The sequence below is a fragment of the Protopterus annectens genome, chromosome 7.part0 (assembly GCF_019279795.1).
Source record: "Protopterus annectens isolate FY-2018-M chromosome 7.part0, PAN1.0, whole genome shotgun sequence".
In the NCBI taxonomy this organism is placed as follows: Eukaryota; Metazoa; Chordata; order Ceratodontiformes; family Protopteridae; genus Protopterus; species Protopterus annectens.
Window position 1 is genome coordinate 1,540,559,606 of NC_056739.1, and position 14,325 is coordinate 1,540,573,930.

Here is a 14,325-nt window from a genome sequence, read left to right on the forward strand (position 1 = left end):
AGTTGCTACTGAAAGAAATCTCAACCAGAAAGTCCATTTGCTTGTTTTCTTTCCTAATTACTCTAATAAGGGTGAATATCTTCTTCATACATTGGATGTTTATCGGCAGGTACGATTTTATTTACACCAGACTAGATCCTTCAGAAAGTCTGACCAGTTGTTTATGGCCTTTTCCGTGAACAGGCATGGCCAAGCAGTTTGTAAATTAACAATTTCTAAATGGCTCTCTATCTCTGGTTTATTCTATGAGGAACATACAGCTACCTTGCCCTCTTAAGGTGCATTCTCTCTGGTCAGTGGCTACTTCTTCAGCCTTAGCTTCCTGGATGTCCTTAGATAAGATTTATGCTGTTGCCACTTAGTCCACTCCTCACACTTTTGTCACTCATTATAAACTGGACATGATCTCTAGAAGCAGAGCACCATTTGGTTCCACAGTGCTCAGGCACGTCCTTCCTTAGGGCCACCTGGGATTCTTTGTAGCTCAGAGTTCTGACCCAGACATGAGAGAAATGGATAACATCAGATCAATAGTTATGTAGTTACCACAACTTGGTTATCTGTGTTATCCTGTTTCATTATTCATTACTTTCTGCCCCCCTTCTTTTTTTTCTGGCAGCTCTGGAGAGGTTAGGGTTCCAGGCCCCTGAGCTACTGCCTCTTGCGGTTCTAATACTATTACTGTCTAGGCCTGTTCAGCTTCTCGGGTGCCCTACTGTTTTCTTCCTTTGTTCAGCAAACTCGATCTGAGGGTTAGATGGTAGAAAGAGGATTATGGGAGTGGGAGGAACTCAAGCCTTGAATCTGCCTTGTAAAGTGCCAGATCATATCCGACATTGGATCTAAGACCCAGACGTGTTGAATAATGAAGTAGGATAGCACAGATGCCAAGTTATGGTAAGCACATAACTATTGTTTTTGGCTGTTGTCTTTTAGCAACATTAATAGTATCACATCTTTCAAAGCTGTAAAGCATCGTATGTCTATGCTTTTCTTTCTGTCTAACTTATAGTACATTAAAGAGCTAAAGGTCTATGTACTACAAAGAATCAGATCTCCAGTCATAATTATTTGTTAAATGTGTTCTCAATATGGATTGAAGAAATTCACCTCTTGGCCTTTGTCCCCGCATAATCCTCTGTTTACACTACTCTGGAAATCCTCCCCATGCAAGACGAAGATGTGAGGTATTCACCTTACTAACAGATCTTAAAGGGAAATAATTTTTCAGCAGTAGATATCCTTCCACCATCTTCCTTTTATATGCCCACTCAAACAAATATTTTTTATAGCATTTTTGTTATAAGTGATATAAAAGTTATAGTCCTTTTTAACTTTAGTTACAAGTCTTTTACCAGAATAACTGAATGTGATGCTGCCTTAATGAGATGTATGCCTGCCTGACAATACAAGAAGAGCAGAAATATAAGCCAAGAATTATCCTCACCCAAGATGATCTTCAACGGTTGTAGGAAAAAAATCCTGATTGATTATAAACTGATATGGACTGGTAGAAGCCTATTTATTTTACTGTTACAGTATTTATCCCTCACAGATCTGTTCTTGCAGTTACTGTATCAGCTGTACTTTTCTGAATGCCACAGAATGAAATTTGAAAAAGTATTAATTCTGTTAGCTATCGGTAAACTGCTTTATGAATAGAGTTGCTTTGATTAAAGTGTCATGTTTTGCTTTGCTAATTTTTAATACTTGACAGCTTCATTTATCTCTTTGTAAATGAATTTTATAGCAATTCTGTAGACAAATGCATATCTTTATATCTAAATGAAAGCATCATTGGCAGGTATGTATTTTGAAATATTGTAAACTTATATCATTTCTTTACATTTTTAGCGTAGGTTCATAGGTATGTACTAGGCTAATCACCAAGGCCTTTATAAGCCTAGCCTGCAACCCAGTTGTGTCCTTGCATGTCATGGGCATTTATTAGGAGGGATATGTTAGGAAGTTTATGGAGGTCATGTGGGGGGGGGTATGTTAGTTTAGGCATTACTGTCTCCCTGTGTCCATCAGAGATATTGGGGCCAGACCCGGGGTGAATTTCTGATTTCCCAAGCATGTCCTTGGACACATGTTCACTTATTCTTGTTTGATGATGTTAGTGATACCTAGTAACAGTAATTCATTTCAAGGTTGTGTGCGCACATTAACAGAAGTATAATGCTTTTACAGTTTTATGACGCTCATATTTATATACTTCATTTAAAGATCTGCCAGCAAGCTTCTGTAGATCTAATTTAACCATTCTCTTACACCAAGTTATGAAACTTAGAAGTACCAAATATTTTGCCTTTAAGTGTTTGTACCTTGTTAACCTCTAATACTTTAATAAAAAATAAAATCTTAATAACTTGTGCATATTTTCATTTAGGAAAGTGCAAAGTATCTTGAAGAAAATGTGTATTATTTTGGATCAACAGTGGAAAATTTGCTGTACAGGTTTGGCAAGGTAATACTCTGTACTTCAGTAACTTATGTAATCTAAACAGTTCTGAACATGGTAAGATATTTGGATATGGCTGCAGTACAAATATTTGGGAGCACTCAAAGTATGTAACACTGATGGAACTATTTAGAAAATTGTAGAAACAGTCATGTCAAACAGAAGCATGAGACTACTGTACTGTTACATGTTTATTTTGTATACTGTCAAGCTTATTTTAGGGGGAGATTTTTGCATTCAGTGATACATTTTAGCTTTCCTTGCTGGAATCCTTCAAAGTGGGTTCTTATTTTTTTTTCTGCTGACACTGTATATACAAGTTTTGATGTTATGATATTCTGTGACTACAGTGAACTAACTTCCTTCCTTCCTTACAGAGATGGCAGTAATCTTTAGAGGACCCATTATATACTTGAAGATTGTTTTTACACAGTAGCATAAGTTTTTTCTTGGACATGAACATACAGTTGAAATGTACTATATGGACGTTTTCTCCATGCACAGTAACAAGGCTTAAGTAGTAGTCCCAGACCACAGTCTGAATTGTCGTCCTGTACTGCATACTCGTAACTAATCAAGACTGTTGGCACAGTTATCAACTCAAAGCCATCTTAAGCCATTGGAAAGCAAAAAAAAAACAAACTGGTAAACACCCAGTTTAGAGTTCCAAACAAAATAGTCCAAGAATAAAAAGCGAAAGGAACTCACAAAGTGATGTAAAAGTAAGTTTAATAGCAAAGCTTTCGAGATAAAACTCTCCTTCACTGCTTAAAATCATGCTAAAACACATTTTCATATACACACCACATGAACAAATTCAAACCAATAGAAGTGCATCAACAATAAAATAATTAAAATAAACATTTGAGTGCTTGTTTCGTGGAAAAAGCGACCTTCTGTTGAGAACAGATTTCAAATTCACAGTATCATTTAGCCCAGGGGGCACATCTGCTTGAAAGTAATTAATCCATCTATATTCAACATTCTCAGTATTACCTCCTCTAATACTTCTTTCAATGGTTTTTATAACTCTAAATGTAAATCTATGCGTTTTAGCTGAACTTATGTTTAGCTAAGGCATTACTCTCGATCTCCCTACATATGTCATAATGTCAGATATGTGTTGGGCTATCCTTTCTTTTAATATCCTGTTGTTTTTTTCCAGCATAAAATAAAGTACATTTTTCACAAGTGGCTAAGTAAACCACATTCTTGGTTTTACAACTGGCAAACGTGTGAAAATAAAATGTCTTACTTGTATTAGAGTGTACAAAAACATTGTTCTTATTTATGTAATGACAAAACTGGCAATCATATCAGGCATCATATAATCTTTCTTCTTCTGGATTTGTTAGCCAAGGCATTCCTGACAGTCCAACAGCTGCATTTATGATGATTGTCCACTGGTGTGCCTTTCTGTCACAGAGATGATTCAGGTTCACCCCAGCTTAGAAGACTGTCACAAAATAAAATAGTTCTCTCTGTGGTCTCAAATTGTCAAGTTGAGAACTGTAAAGTCCTTCCAAAGGAAGGGCTTTGCAAAGACAGCAAGCCTTTGCCACTGAAGACTTGGCATGTGCCTGAATTCTACTCCTTAAATAGCCCATACGTGCAGACCCTTCTTTAGAATGAGGTCATGGGTTCTACTTCATGCCTTTCTAGGTTGTGAAGGGGCAGACGTTTTTTGTCCCATCTTGGACCTCAGCAGTTTCAGCAAGCAGATCTGTTATATCAGGTTTCAGATAGTGACATCCAGTGATTTATTCCTTTCATGGTGTTGGGTAGCTTCTTGTTGTCTCTGAATATAGACACTTTCCAGCACATCATTATTTGAGATCCCCACAGGATGAGGTTCCTTTGAGTCACAGAGTGCTTCCATGTGGCCATTCCTTTTTGCCTGGAAGTTGTGCTGTGGTGCTAGCTGTTGTGATGGAGGTCTTGTTGGAGAATAGACTTCATGTTACTTTTTGCCTGTATGATTGATTCCTTGTGGTTAGTATCAAAAGACTGTGTCTGTCTGCCTGGGATTAATGCTCAATGCCAGAAGTCTAATCTCAAAAATGCGCATTCGAGGAGGCCTTCTCGGTGGAGAACACATCGATGTCTGTGCAGACAGAAAAAACCTGTTAAGGCTCCTGAGGCCCAGCACCTAGCTATCAGGTTTTTTTATCATCATCATCCGCCCAAAATCCGACAATACCAAGAAAGGAGGGGGGTATCCATATTCATCAAAGACACCCACACCTCAAGACTGAGGCAAAAATAAACAAACTCTACAAAGGAGGAAGCTTACACAGATAAAATCCTTAAAATTAAAAGGTAAGACACCACTATAACTATAAGTAAAAAAGTAAGAGCTCTCATAAAATCATCCAAAGCAAATTTTGAAAAAAAAATAGCTAACTCTCAAAAAGACAATCATAAGGCCTAACCGTTCAAAATGAAATGATGTGAAGATGATCCTACAGACAGATATTGCCAAACTGCTGGCTGACAGGTTCAGCAACTCCCCCCCCCCCCCCCAAAAGGTTAAACCCACACTAGACAGACTGTTTAATCATAGTCTTACCTCTGAAATTTGCAGACTTTGATCATCCCAGTTTTGCTTTTGTCAAGGCAGATCATGCCTTCTAAACTTGGTTGACTTTTTGAAACAGTCACCAAAGCCATTGATGAGAAAAACTCATCAGCTAAAATGTTAACCCACACATCACAAGATGGTTGCAAAACTGCTGAGTGACAGAACCCACAGGGTCAGAGTACCTCAGTGTCACTGCTCAACAGAGGCACAGCAAAATAATGCCTATGAACCTATTGTAATCCTTGTTTGTGTCTGGATTTTTTTGTAAACCATGACAAGACATCTGTGATTCCATCTCAGAGGATTGTCCTAATCATTGTGGAGCTAAACACACTCAAGGTTGATCATTCATATACTCATGGACTGGGCTGTTGAATTTACATCTTTAATTGCATTGGTGAAGACACTGCATCCAGTGTCAGACTCTCCCACGCACTCATCAGGTGACTTGATAATAGCTGAGAATACCATGTTGCCTTTTACATGATTGAAAATGAAGTTTTTTTAATGCCTGTTGGCTATCAAATCCTTTGCATCTACTCAACCATTTATTCCATGTAACACTTTTAGTCCTAGGGTGAGAAGTCTGTGTCCAAGCTGCCATCCAGACAGATATGACTAGTGGTGTTTTTTTCCTCTGGTTTATATGCTCATCCACATGGCAGTGAATTCTGCCAGTGTCATAAATGGCATGCAAATACACCAGTGTGGTTGCCAAAATATAGCACTGTGTTTTGCACAGCTTGGTGGTTAAGGGCACCTTGTACATACAGCTGTGTGTATGTGTCCCACATTCAGTTGTTCTACGTTCTTTTCTGACCACATCTGAGTGCTTTGCTTTCTCAGACATGATAGCAAGTAATTCCACTGGAAAGTGGCTCATTTTACGTTGCTTAAATAGGTTTATAGGTAGGTACTAGGCTATTGGCCTTAGGGCCTATATAAGCCTAGCCAAAAAGAAAATTATTTTCCTGGTATTACACATGTACACACACTCACACAGACATCTAGATATACATTTATGTGGAACTATATATCAGATACAAAAACATGTACAAACGCACACTAACAACACTACATCTGTCCCTTTACCTAACCTTGAAATACACTACCATACAAACATAAGACACACTATCCCCGACCTTAGCCTTAACTTTCAACCGTACACTCACACTCTCACTCCCCTCCAAACCCCACTCACCTGTCTTGAGGAAACATATTGTCAGTATTTTAACCATTCAGCTATCCATACATGCAATAAAAAAGCACTAACCCTAAGCACTTGTCGACCAAATGGAAGTTCAGAGTGCACAAAATGTATTTTGGAGTTAGGATAGCATGGTTAACTGCATAAAAAGCTATGGAAATATCAAAAGAAGTGCTCATGTGACATATACGCTGTCCCACTGATTTAACTAGTTTAGCAAGAGCTGTATGTATTCTATGGCAAGGACAAAAAAACTGTTAGTGTTACTTTATTATGTAGGGTTAGACAGTCTGTGAGCTGAGCATGTAAAACTCTCATTAGGACTTTAGAGACTGAACTTAATATCAAAACATATCTACAGATCTCCATTTTCTGTCTTTACCCCTGTGATTAGGGGAATTTTTTAAAATCTTTCTACATTGATAGAAAACAGGGCTTCCTATTGGAATGGCAGCAGTCTTAATGTCAAGTGGTGACACCCAAAAAAAAAATTTAAAATGTAGAACAGCAAATCTTGAACATTGTTCTCCTTTTAAACTTCTTTTTTTCAGGGACAAACCTCCTGTCCCCAGTTTATGTATACCAACTCCAAGATCATCATACCTGGGAGAAAAGAGAAAATAGAGACATTGCCATCTTAAACTTGGCATATGCAAGTAAATTTTTTCAGCCATTCAGTCTCTACTTTTTGGTACTTGCTCAATCTGGTCCTAATATTTGTAATGGTAACCGGAATAACTGAAAACTGCCTCCTTTTAACCTCTCATGACGACTGAAATTGGTGAGTATGCTGTGCTGTTTGCTTCTTTTCATAGATTGATGGCAAGGTGTCTACTGAAAGGAAGCCATGATCTTTGATTTTATGGAGTAGTTTATTGACCGCCTTTATTGTGACTCATTTGAAAATGAATTAATCCTGTCAAGTTAGCTGATTGACAAAATGTTTAATGTTTGCACTTATAGCACAGTTTGGATATCTCTTTGTAGTCATGACACAGTTTCTATATCTTTCTGTAACGGTTTTAAAATGATGGCTGAATGTTTCTGCTGTGGTTTGATATTTTGGGAGAATAAGTTGATTATTTTCCATTGTATATTGCCAAGCATTTTATTAATAATGTTCCAGAAAGGTGCGATTTTCTTTTTTGTGTATATAAGCAATAATTTGCTGTAGCTAGTCTGATTTGTACTTGATACTCTTCCTTAGCTTCTTTGTAATCTATAAGTGATTGATCGTTTTTCTCCTAGTGATTCATGATTTGTGCCAAAAGTTTTGTGTGTTCTTCCACTGTGGTGTCTGCGATGCCAGAGGTAAAAATGCAATGCATTTTTCCTTTCCTTCTCTTTTGCTCATGTGCAGTCAGCGTTTTGTTCTCATGGTTTAAGAATGTGCGACTTCTGTCTTTTAAAATGTAAAAGAACTGGGAATGTCTTTTGAAGTATGTTGGCTCTTCAGACATGCTGCCTTCTTTTGTGAATGCAAAAAAAAATAGACTGTTCTTGGCCTTTAATCTTTCTTTTTAGATGTTATTTCTGTAATCTCTGATTGACTTAATGACATGCATATAACGAAGACACTAGAATGGAACTAAATGAAAGAAATAGACTTGGATATACATTGGCAATTAAGACTGTTTTCCTCAGTAAATGTTGCCATGAGCATTAATGAGTAAAAGAACTAGTGTCAGGAAAATAATTCCATATGATGACCACTGGAGACTGGGGAATAAATCTGGTATGTAATTGTTTTATGCTAGAAATTATTTAATGCTGTCTTGTTTGTGGTATAGCTGTACTAATTATTAAGTTTGATTCTCAGTTAGAGCATCTTCTGTGTGGTGACATGCGTGAATGGGCGTTTCTTTGCTGAAGGTTGTGCGTTAGGCCCGGCAAGCCAGTACGTAAAAATCTACTGCCAATCATTAGCGGACCGGAGTTCCGCTGTGGCGACCCCTAACCGGGAAAACACACACACAAATTATGTCTTTTTTCATGCAGTTCAACCTTTGGATTATTGGATCTGACCTCGGCATCTTTAGAAGTTGTGGATCCAAAGCATACGTGCCATGGTTCGAGGCATGGATTCGATATTGAAACTTTCAGAACAGTCTGTTGCTCAGTGCTTCTGCAGTAGATATTTGGCATGGAAGATGTGAATTTACCTGTTATTCCCTAGATACAAAAACTGGCCTAGAGTAGACAGAATTTACTTTTCACAGGAACATGTGCATTTAATTGAAAGTTTTACTATGCATCTAATAACTGTTTCACATCACACACCAATAATAACTAAAATAAAAATGCAGCATAATGAAATAAAAATGAGACACTGTTGCTTTCCATCCTATCTGTTGAAAAGAGAAGAATTTAAGGAATGGGTAGTGAAAATTATTCAGGAGTTACTAGAGAAGGTAGAAATTTCTTCTGAAAATATAGCTAAGGAGTGGGAATAAAGTAAACTGGAGTTTAAAAATAGGGTGGAAATAACAGAGAGTGATTATGGTTAAGAAGCAACAAGAATTATGTAGCGGGACCGACAAAGGTTAAAGTGTTGCAGAATAGGGGGGAATCTCTCAGAAAAAAAAGGCCATGATATAATATGCATAAGTTTAGAAAGATTGCTGTTAATCAGCTGTTTTTTTTAATAACTCCAGAGCACAAAAACCTTTAGCATAATGACTCGGGCAACAGAAAGTGGATAGAAAGGGCTGTCAGCAAGCTTAGTGAGCCTTTAACGAGGAAGATAATAATACATCCTGTAAGAGGTACTAGAAATATTTTTAAAATTTTATGAAACTCTGTATAAAGCAAAGAAATGTAGAAATCTAGAAAAGGTACAAATCTTCTTCTTCTTTCAGCTGCTCCCATTAGGGGTCGCCACAGCAGATCAACTGTTTCCATTTCTTCCTGTCCTCTGCATCTTGCTGTGTCACACCAACCACCTGCATGTCCTCTCTCACCACATCCATAAACCTTATCTTAGGCCTTCTTCTTTTCCTGTTTCCTGGAAGTTTCATCCTTAGCATCTTTTTCCCAATATACTCTGCATCCCTCCTCAGCACATGTCCAAACCAACGTAATCTTGCCTCTCTGGCTTTGTCTCCAAACCTTCCAACCTGGGCTGACCCTCTAATATACTTATTCCTAATCCTATCCATCCTCGTCACACCCAGTGCAAATCTTAACATCTTCAACTCCTGCCTTTTTGTCATTGCCACTGTCTCCAACCCATATAACATAGCTGGTCTCACTACCCTCTTGTAGATCTTCCCTTTCACTCTTACTGGTACTTGTCTGTCACAAATCACTCCTGACACACTTCTCCACCCACTCCATCCTGCCTGTACTCTCTTCTTCACCTCTCTTCCACACTCACCATTACTCTGAACTGTTGATCCCAAGTACTTAAACTCATTCACCTTCGCCACCTCTACTCCCTGCATCCTCACCATTCTTCTATCCTCCCTCTCATTCACACACATATATTCTGTCTTAGTCCTGCTGACCTTCCTTCCTCTTCTCTCTAGAGCATATCTCCACCTCTCCAGGGTCTCCTCCACCTGTTCCCTACTCTCACTACAGTTCACAATGTCATCTGCAAACATCATAGTCCACGGGGACTCCTGTCTGATCTCATCTGTCAACCTGTCCATCACCATTGCAAATAAGGAAAAGGTACAAATGGGAATGTTTATAGCGGAAGTAAATATGCCAAGTTTAGAGGTAGATGAGGCTCAGTTACTAACAGGATAGGAGGAGATGAGGTAAAAATGGTTATGTATAACCATCCCCAGGGGCAGTCTTTGCTCAAGTGCTGCCCTAGGCAAAAGGGCTCCACAGTGCTCTCCACGCCACCCGTTGACCCATCCTGGTCTGTCGACACCATCCAGGTTACTGTTTTTTTTCCTTTTTCTCACAGTTTATCTACTCTTCATTTTTCCTTTGTATTCATTCAAAATATTTTAAAGAAACCATATCTTTACTATAAAGAAATAAACAAATACTGGAAAAGCGCCTCTGCTAGAGTGGCGCCCTAGGTGGCTGCCTAGTTGGCCTGTGCCTAAGGCCGGCTATGACAAACCCACAGGAAAGTCACCAAGAATAGATGGTATTCTTGTGGAAGTTTGGAAACTAGGATGGAAAAAGCTGATAAAGATCTGGAAGGTTTTGTTCATAGGACAACACTATGCTATTGGCCCGGAGGCCCTTATAAGCCTAGCCAAGAATTTTGCCCATGTTCCTACAAAGTAAGCAACTGTTTCCCCAGTCAAGCAGGGGCACAGGTGGGATCCCAGGAGTGTATTTTCTGTTTCAAGCACTAACATGTTGGAAGAAAGCGGTGGTGGTTGCAATACCTAAACAGGGTAAAGACCTATCAGATTCAGCTTCATACAGGCCCATTTCTTTCCTAAACCAAGATTATAGTGTTTGTCTATAATGGCTAAAAGACTGGAAAAAGTGATGCCAAAATTGATAGATATGGATCACTTTGTTTTTGTGGAGGGGAGGCAAACATTTGACAACATTAACAGAATGTTTATGAGCGAGAGGGAAGCAGAATGTAAGAAAATACCATTGTTGGTAGGTCTTTACAGTGAAAGCATTTGACAAAGTAAGATAGGAGTTTGAGCAGGGCAGTGGAAGCATTTGCATTCCCTGATAAAATTATAAGGTTGAATAGGTGGATTTATGAGGGATTGGAGGTGAAAATTAAAGTGGGTGGGTTCCTCTGTGATAATTACTGTTTGAACAGAGGAGCCAGGCAGGGGTATCTTCTTTCCCCTTTGTTATTTGCATTATATTTAGAACCACTGGCAAAGAAAATAAGGGACTCAGAAATTCAAGGATGCCATTGGTATGGTAGTCAAGAAAAACTGGCTGTATTTTACACCCGATAAAACCAGAAAAGGATATTTCAGCATTGTGCAACATTTTGATACAATTTCATATATTTTCAGTATGCAAAATTAATGAAGCTAAAACAAAGGCAGTAGCTATAAATTGTGTACCCACACACACATTTATTCAGCATTATCCATATTTAGTGGGACACGATAAAATGAAATACTTAGGAGTATGGATTAAAAAGGATTCTGGTGTAGCAGCTAAGGATATGTGGGAAAAGACTGAATGTATTTGGACTGCATGCTAGAGATTTCTTTCCCTATCAAGGACTGATATCAGAATATAGGCAAAGAGAAGTAAGTAGGGAGATTAAGCAAAAGACCAGCACTTGCAGAGTTTTAGTATAATCTAGAACAGAAGCTGCTTTTAAAAAGGAGTAATTAGCAGACTATATAAAATATTGCATGATAACTATAAGAATCAACCGGAGGAAGTTAGAAAGTACTGGGAAGAGAGAGATTGGATAAGCAATTCACAGTGAAACAATGGGGGATATATGTATGTCTCCCAAATGTGCAACAGAGTGTAGAAGATTTTGGATTTTTGTTTGGAAATGTTTACATAGTTATATTTATACCTCATGTAGACTCCAAATAATTTTTCCATGGGTAGATAGCAAATGTTGGAGGTATGATCGGGGAAGAAAGAGGTAATTGGGAATGTATTTTCTGGGAGAGTAATGAGTTGACAGACTTTAAAGATTCCCTGCAGACTACTCTGTCAGAAATACTGGGTGAGGAAATTGGTGCAACTGGGGAAATGATTTTTTCTGAGCTATGATAGAATCGGAATTGCCTAGACATATTAAGGCCTTGCTGAGTCTAATTATGGTGGCTGCCAAAAAAAAGCAATTACTAGAAAAAAAAAGGAAACCCAAGTCTAAACCAACTCTACTAGAAGTAGTTAATATAGTAACAGAGATAAAACAACTGGAAATGGGATCTTTGAAAAAGGGTAGTAGCAAATTATTTGGGGAAAAATGGAAATTGTGGGAACAATACATACAGGGAAGGAATAAGGTTTAAAATAAGGCAGGACTTGAATGAACTATGTAACGTTTGATTGATAGTGATTTGGTAGATTATAAGTGATGTATAATGCTTGCAACTAGGATTGTGTCGATATGGTTTTATTTTCAACTCAGTGCTAGGCTTTTTTTTCCATATTGTGGAAATAGGGTTTTGGTAAGTATGATCATTTGGTGGTTTTGAAACTGTGTAGTTAATATCCAGTCTGATATGGTAAAAGTACCTGTTTCTGTGTCAGTTCAAGTTGGAGTAGTTATTAGCCGAGTTAAGTCTGTTGATTCTGTATTATAGTCAGGTGTATGCTCAGTTTGTTTATTCCCATAGTAGTAGTAACTCTTCTATATACAGGTGTAGCCAAGTTAGTTGTTATGTAAGGACTTTTGTAATTATCCATTTAATTATTTTCAAGTGTTGCAGTTACTACTAGCAGTTCCACATATGTGATAGTTGGAGGTTGTTTATGGTGAAATCTTGAGTTTACAGAAATAGTAATCATTATAATGTACACCATCAGCTCAGTTTTTCTATGATCCTATCTGTCAGTGGTGTATTGCAGAATGTTAAATTCTTTGTTTTGGTTATATGAGTTTAACCATGTTCATGTTATAGCAGTAATGTATAGGTTGTACTGGTCAGCCCATACTTGTAGTTGAGGTGGTTTATTTTGAATTCTTTTGACATCTGTGTTGAACTATTTTTAAAACTTTACTTTTGGTTGAGAGTAATGGTGCAATAGTATGTGGGACATAGTTATGCGAATGTCATCCAGAATTTTGTTCTTTGTTGCCCTCACATATCAGTAAGAGTACTGTGATAACTTTGCATTGTGCTGTAGCATCCAGGTTTTAAATGTAGTAGATGTAATGGAATAAAGCCTGTTTATTTGGTGGTAAAGGCTTAAATAAACTTGGTTTGTAATGCATTTTGGTTTTATCCGTTTCAAAACTGCCACCTACTTAGTTTTGTTTCTTATTACGTGGGTTATGTGGTCTGCTACATGGTGTCTCAGAACAGATTAGTAAGGGTATATTTTGTCTTTTATATGTTGTTGAGTATATAACAGATTCTTTAACATTGTTGTATTTTTGATTTTTTTGTTGTATTTTTGATTTTTTCTTGTACAGAAGTAGTTTTTTTAGTGGTAGTTTTTTTAGTGGTAAGATTGTATGAATAGTGGTAGAGATTAGCTAGGAGTGTATAAATGTAGTAAGTGATTGGGGTGGTTGGAGAATGGAGTGGGTGAACAGCAAATCAGCTATTATCTTAATTACAGACTTTACTAAACTATTCAAATAAAATACTTGCTTTTTTGTTTAAGCAAAAGTAATTCAGTTCTCTGTAGCAGTTTATTGTAGTTATAATTATGCACAAGGGGGAATTCAGCCTTTTCATAGTAACTATATAACAAACTATTGGAGTAGACTATGCTTGTGGTTCATGACAGGGGCACTTAGGGCCCGATTCCAAAGGACTTGCTCTTTCTTCAAGTCACTTACACTGAGAGGAGGTCTTTTGGAATCCGGCCCCTGATGTAAGCTTTACACCAGAGTAAGTCACTTACACTGAGAGCAAGTGTTTGGGAATGTGGCCCCTGGTGTAAACCTGTTTATAAACAGGCCTTACACCAAACTAAGTCACTTACACTGAAAGCACTTCTTTTGGAATCTGTCCCCCCATCCCTGGTGAAAGCCTGTTTATAGATAAGCCTCACACCAAAGTAAGTCACTTACTGAGAGGAAGTCTGTAGGATTCAGAGTAGGCTTGCACCTATATAAGTCACTTACACTGAGAATAACTCTTTTGGAATCTGGCCTTATTCATTCATTCATTCATTTATTTATTTATTTTAATTTTTTTTCCGCATATACGTTTTCAATGTTACCACTGTTGTAATGTAAATGTTTGCTTGTCACAGACATACACACACACCCTTGTGGGAGAATGGGCTCAGAGAACTGAAGAGAGAGTAAAACAGTGTGGGATGTGTACATATCTGAGTCTTTTGCTATCTGTGTCAGTAGCTTAGGGGGTAAAGGATCTGCAATGGTTGCCTTCAGGGAAAGCCAGTACCGGGAAAATTTCTGATCAGGAAATGGAGTACAGAAATGTGAGTAAACCCAAATAAGATTGATCTGTTCTC

General features: G+C 37.9%; 1 protein-coding gene across 3 annotated transcripts in view; it reads left to right on the forward strand.

Moving 5' to 3' along the window:
• ACAD9 (acyl-CoA dehydrogenase family member 9) overlaps positions 1-14,325 on the forward strand; it is a 1,114,604-nt gene that overhangs the window by 983,639 nt on the left and 116,640 nt on the right. For all 3 annotated transcript variants that reach the window (XM_044078083.1, XM_044078081.1, XM_044078082.1), the window contains exon 15: positions 2,393-2,470. In XM_044078083.1, the coding sequence (XP_043934018.1) occupies positions 2,393-2,470 (78 nt within the window). The remainder of the gene's footprint in view (positions 1-2,392; positions 2,471-14,325) is intronic.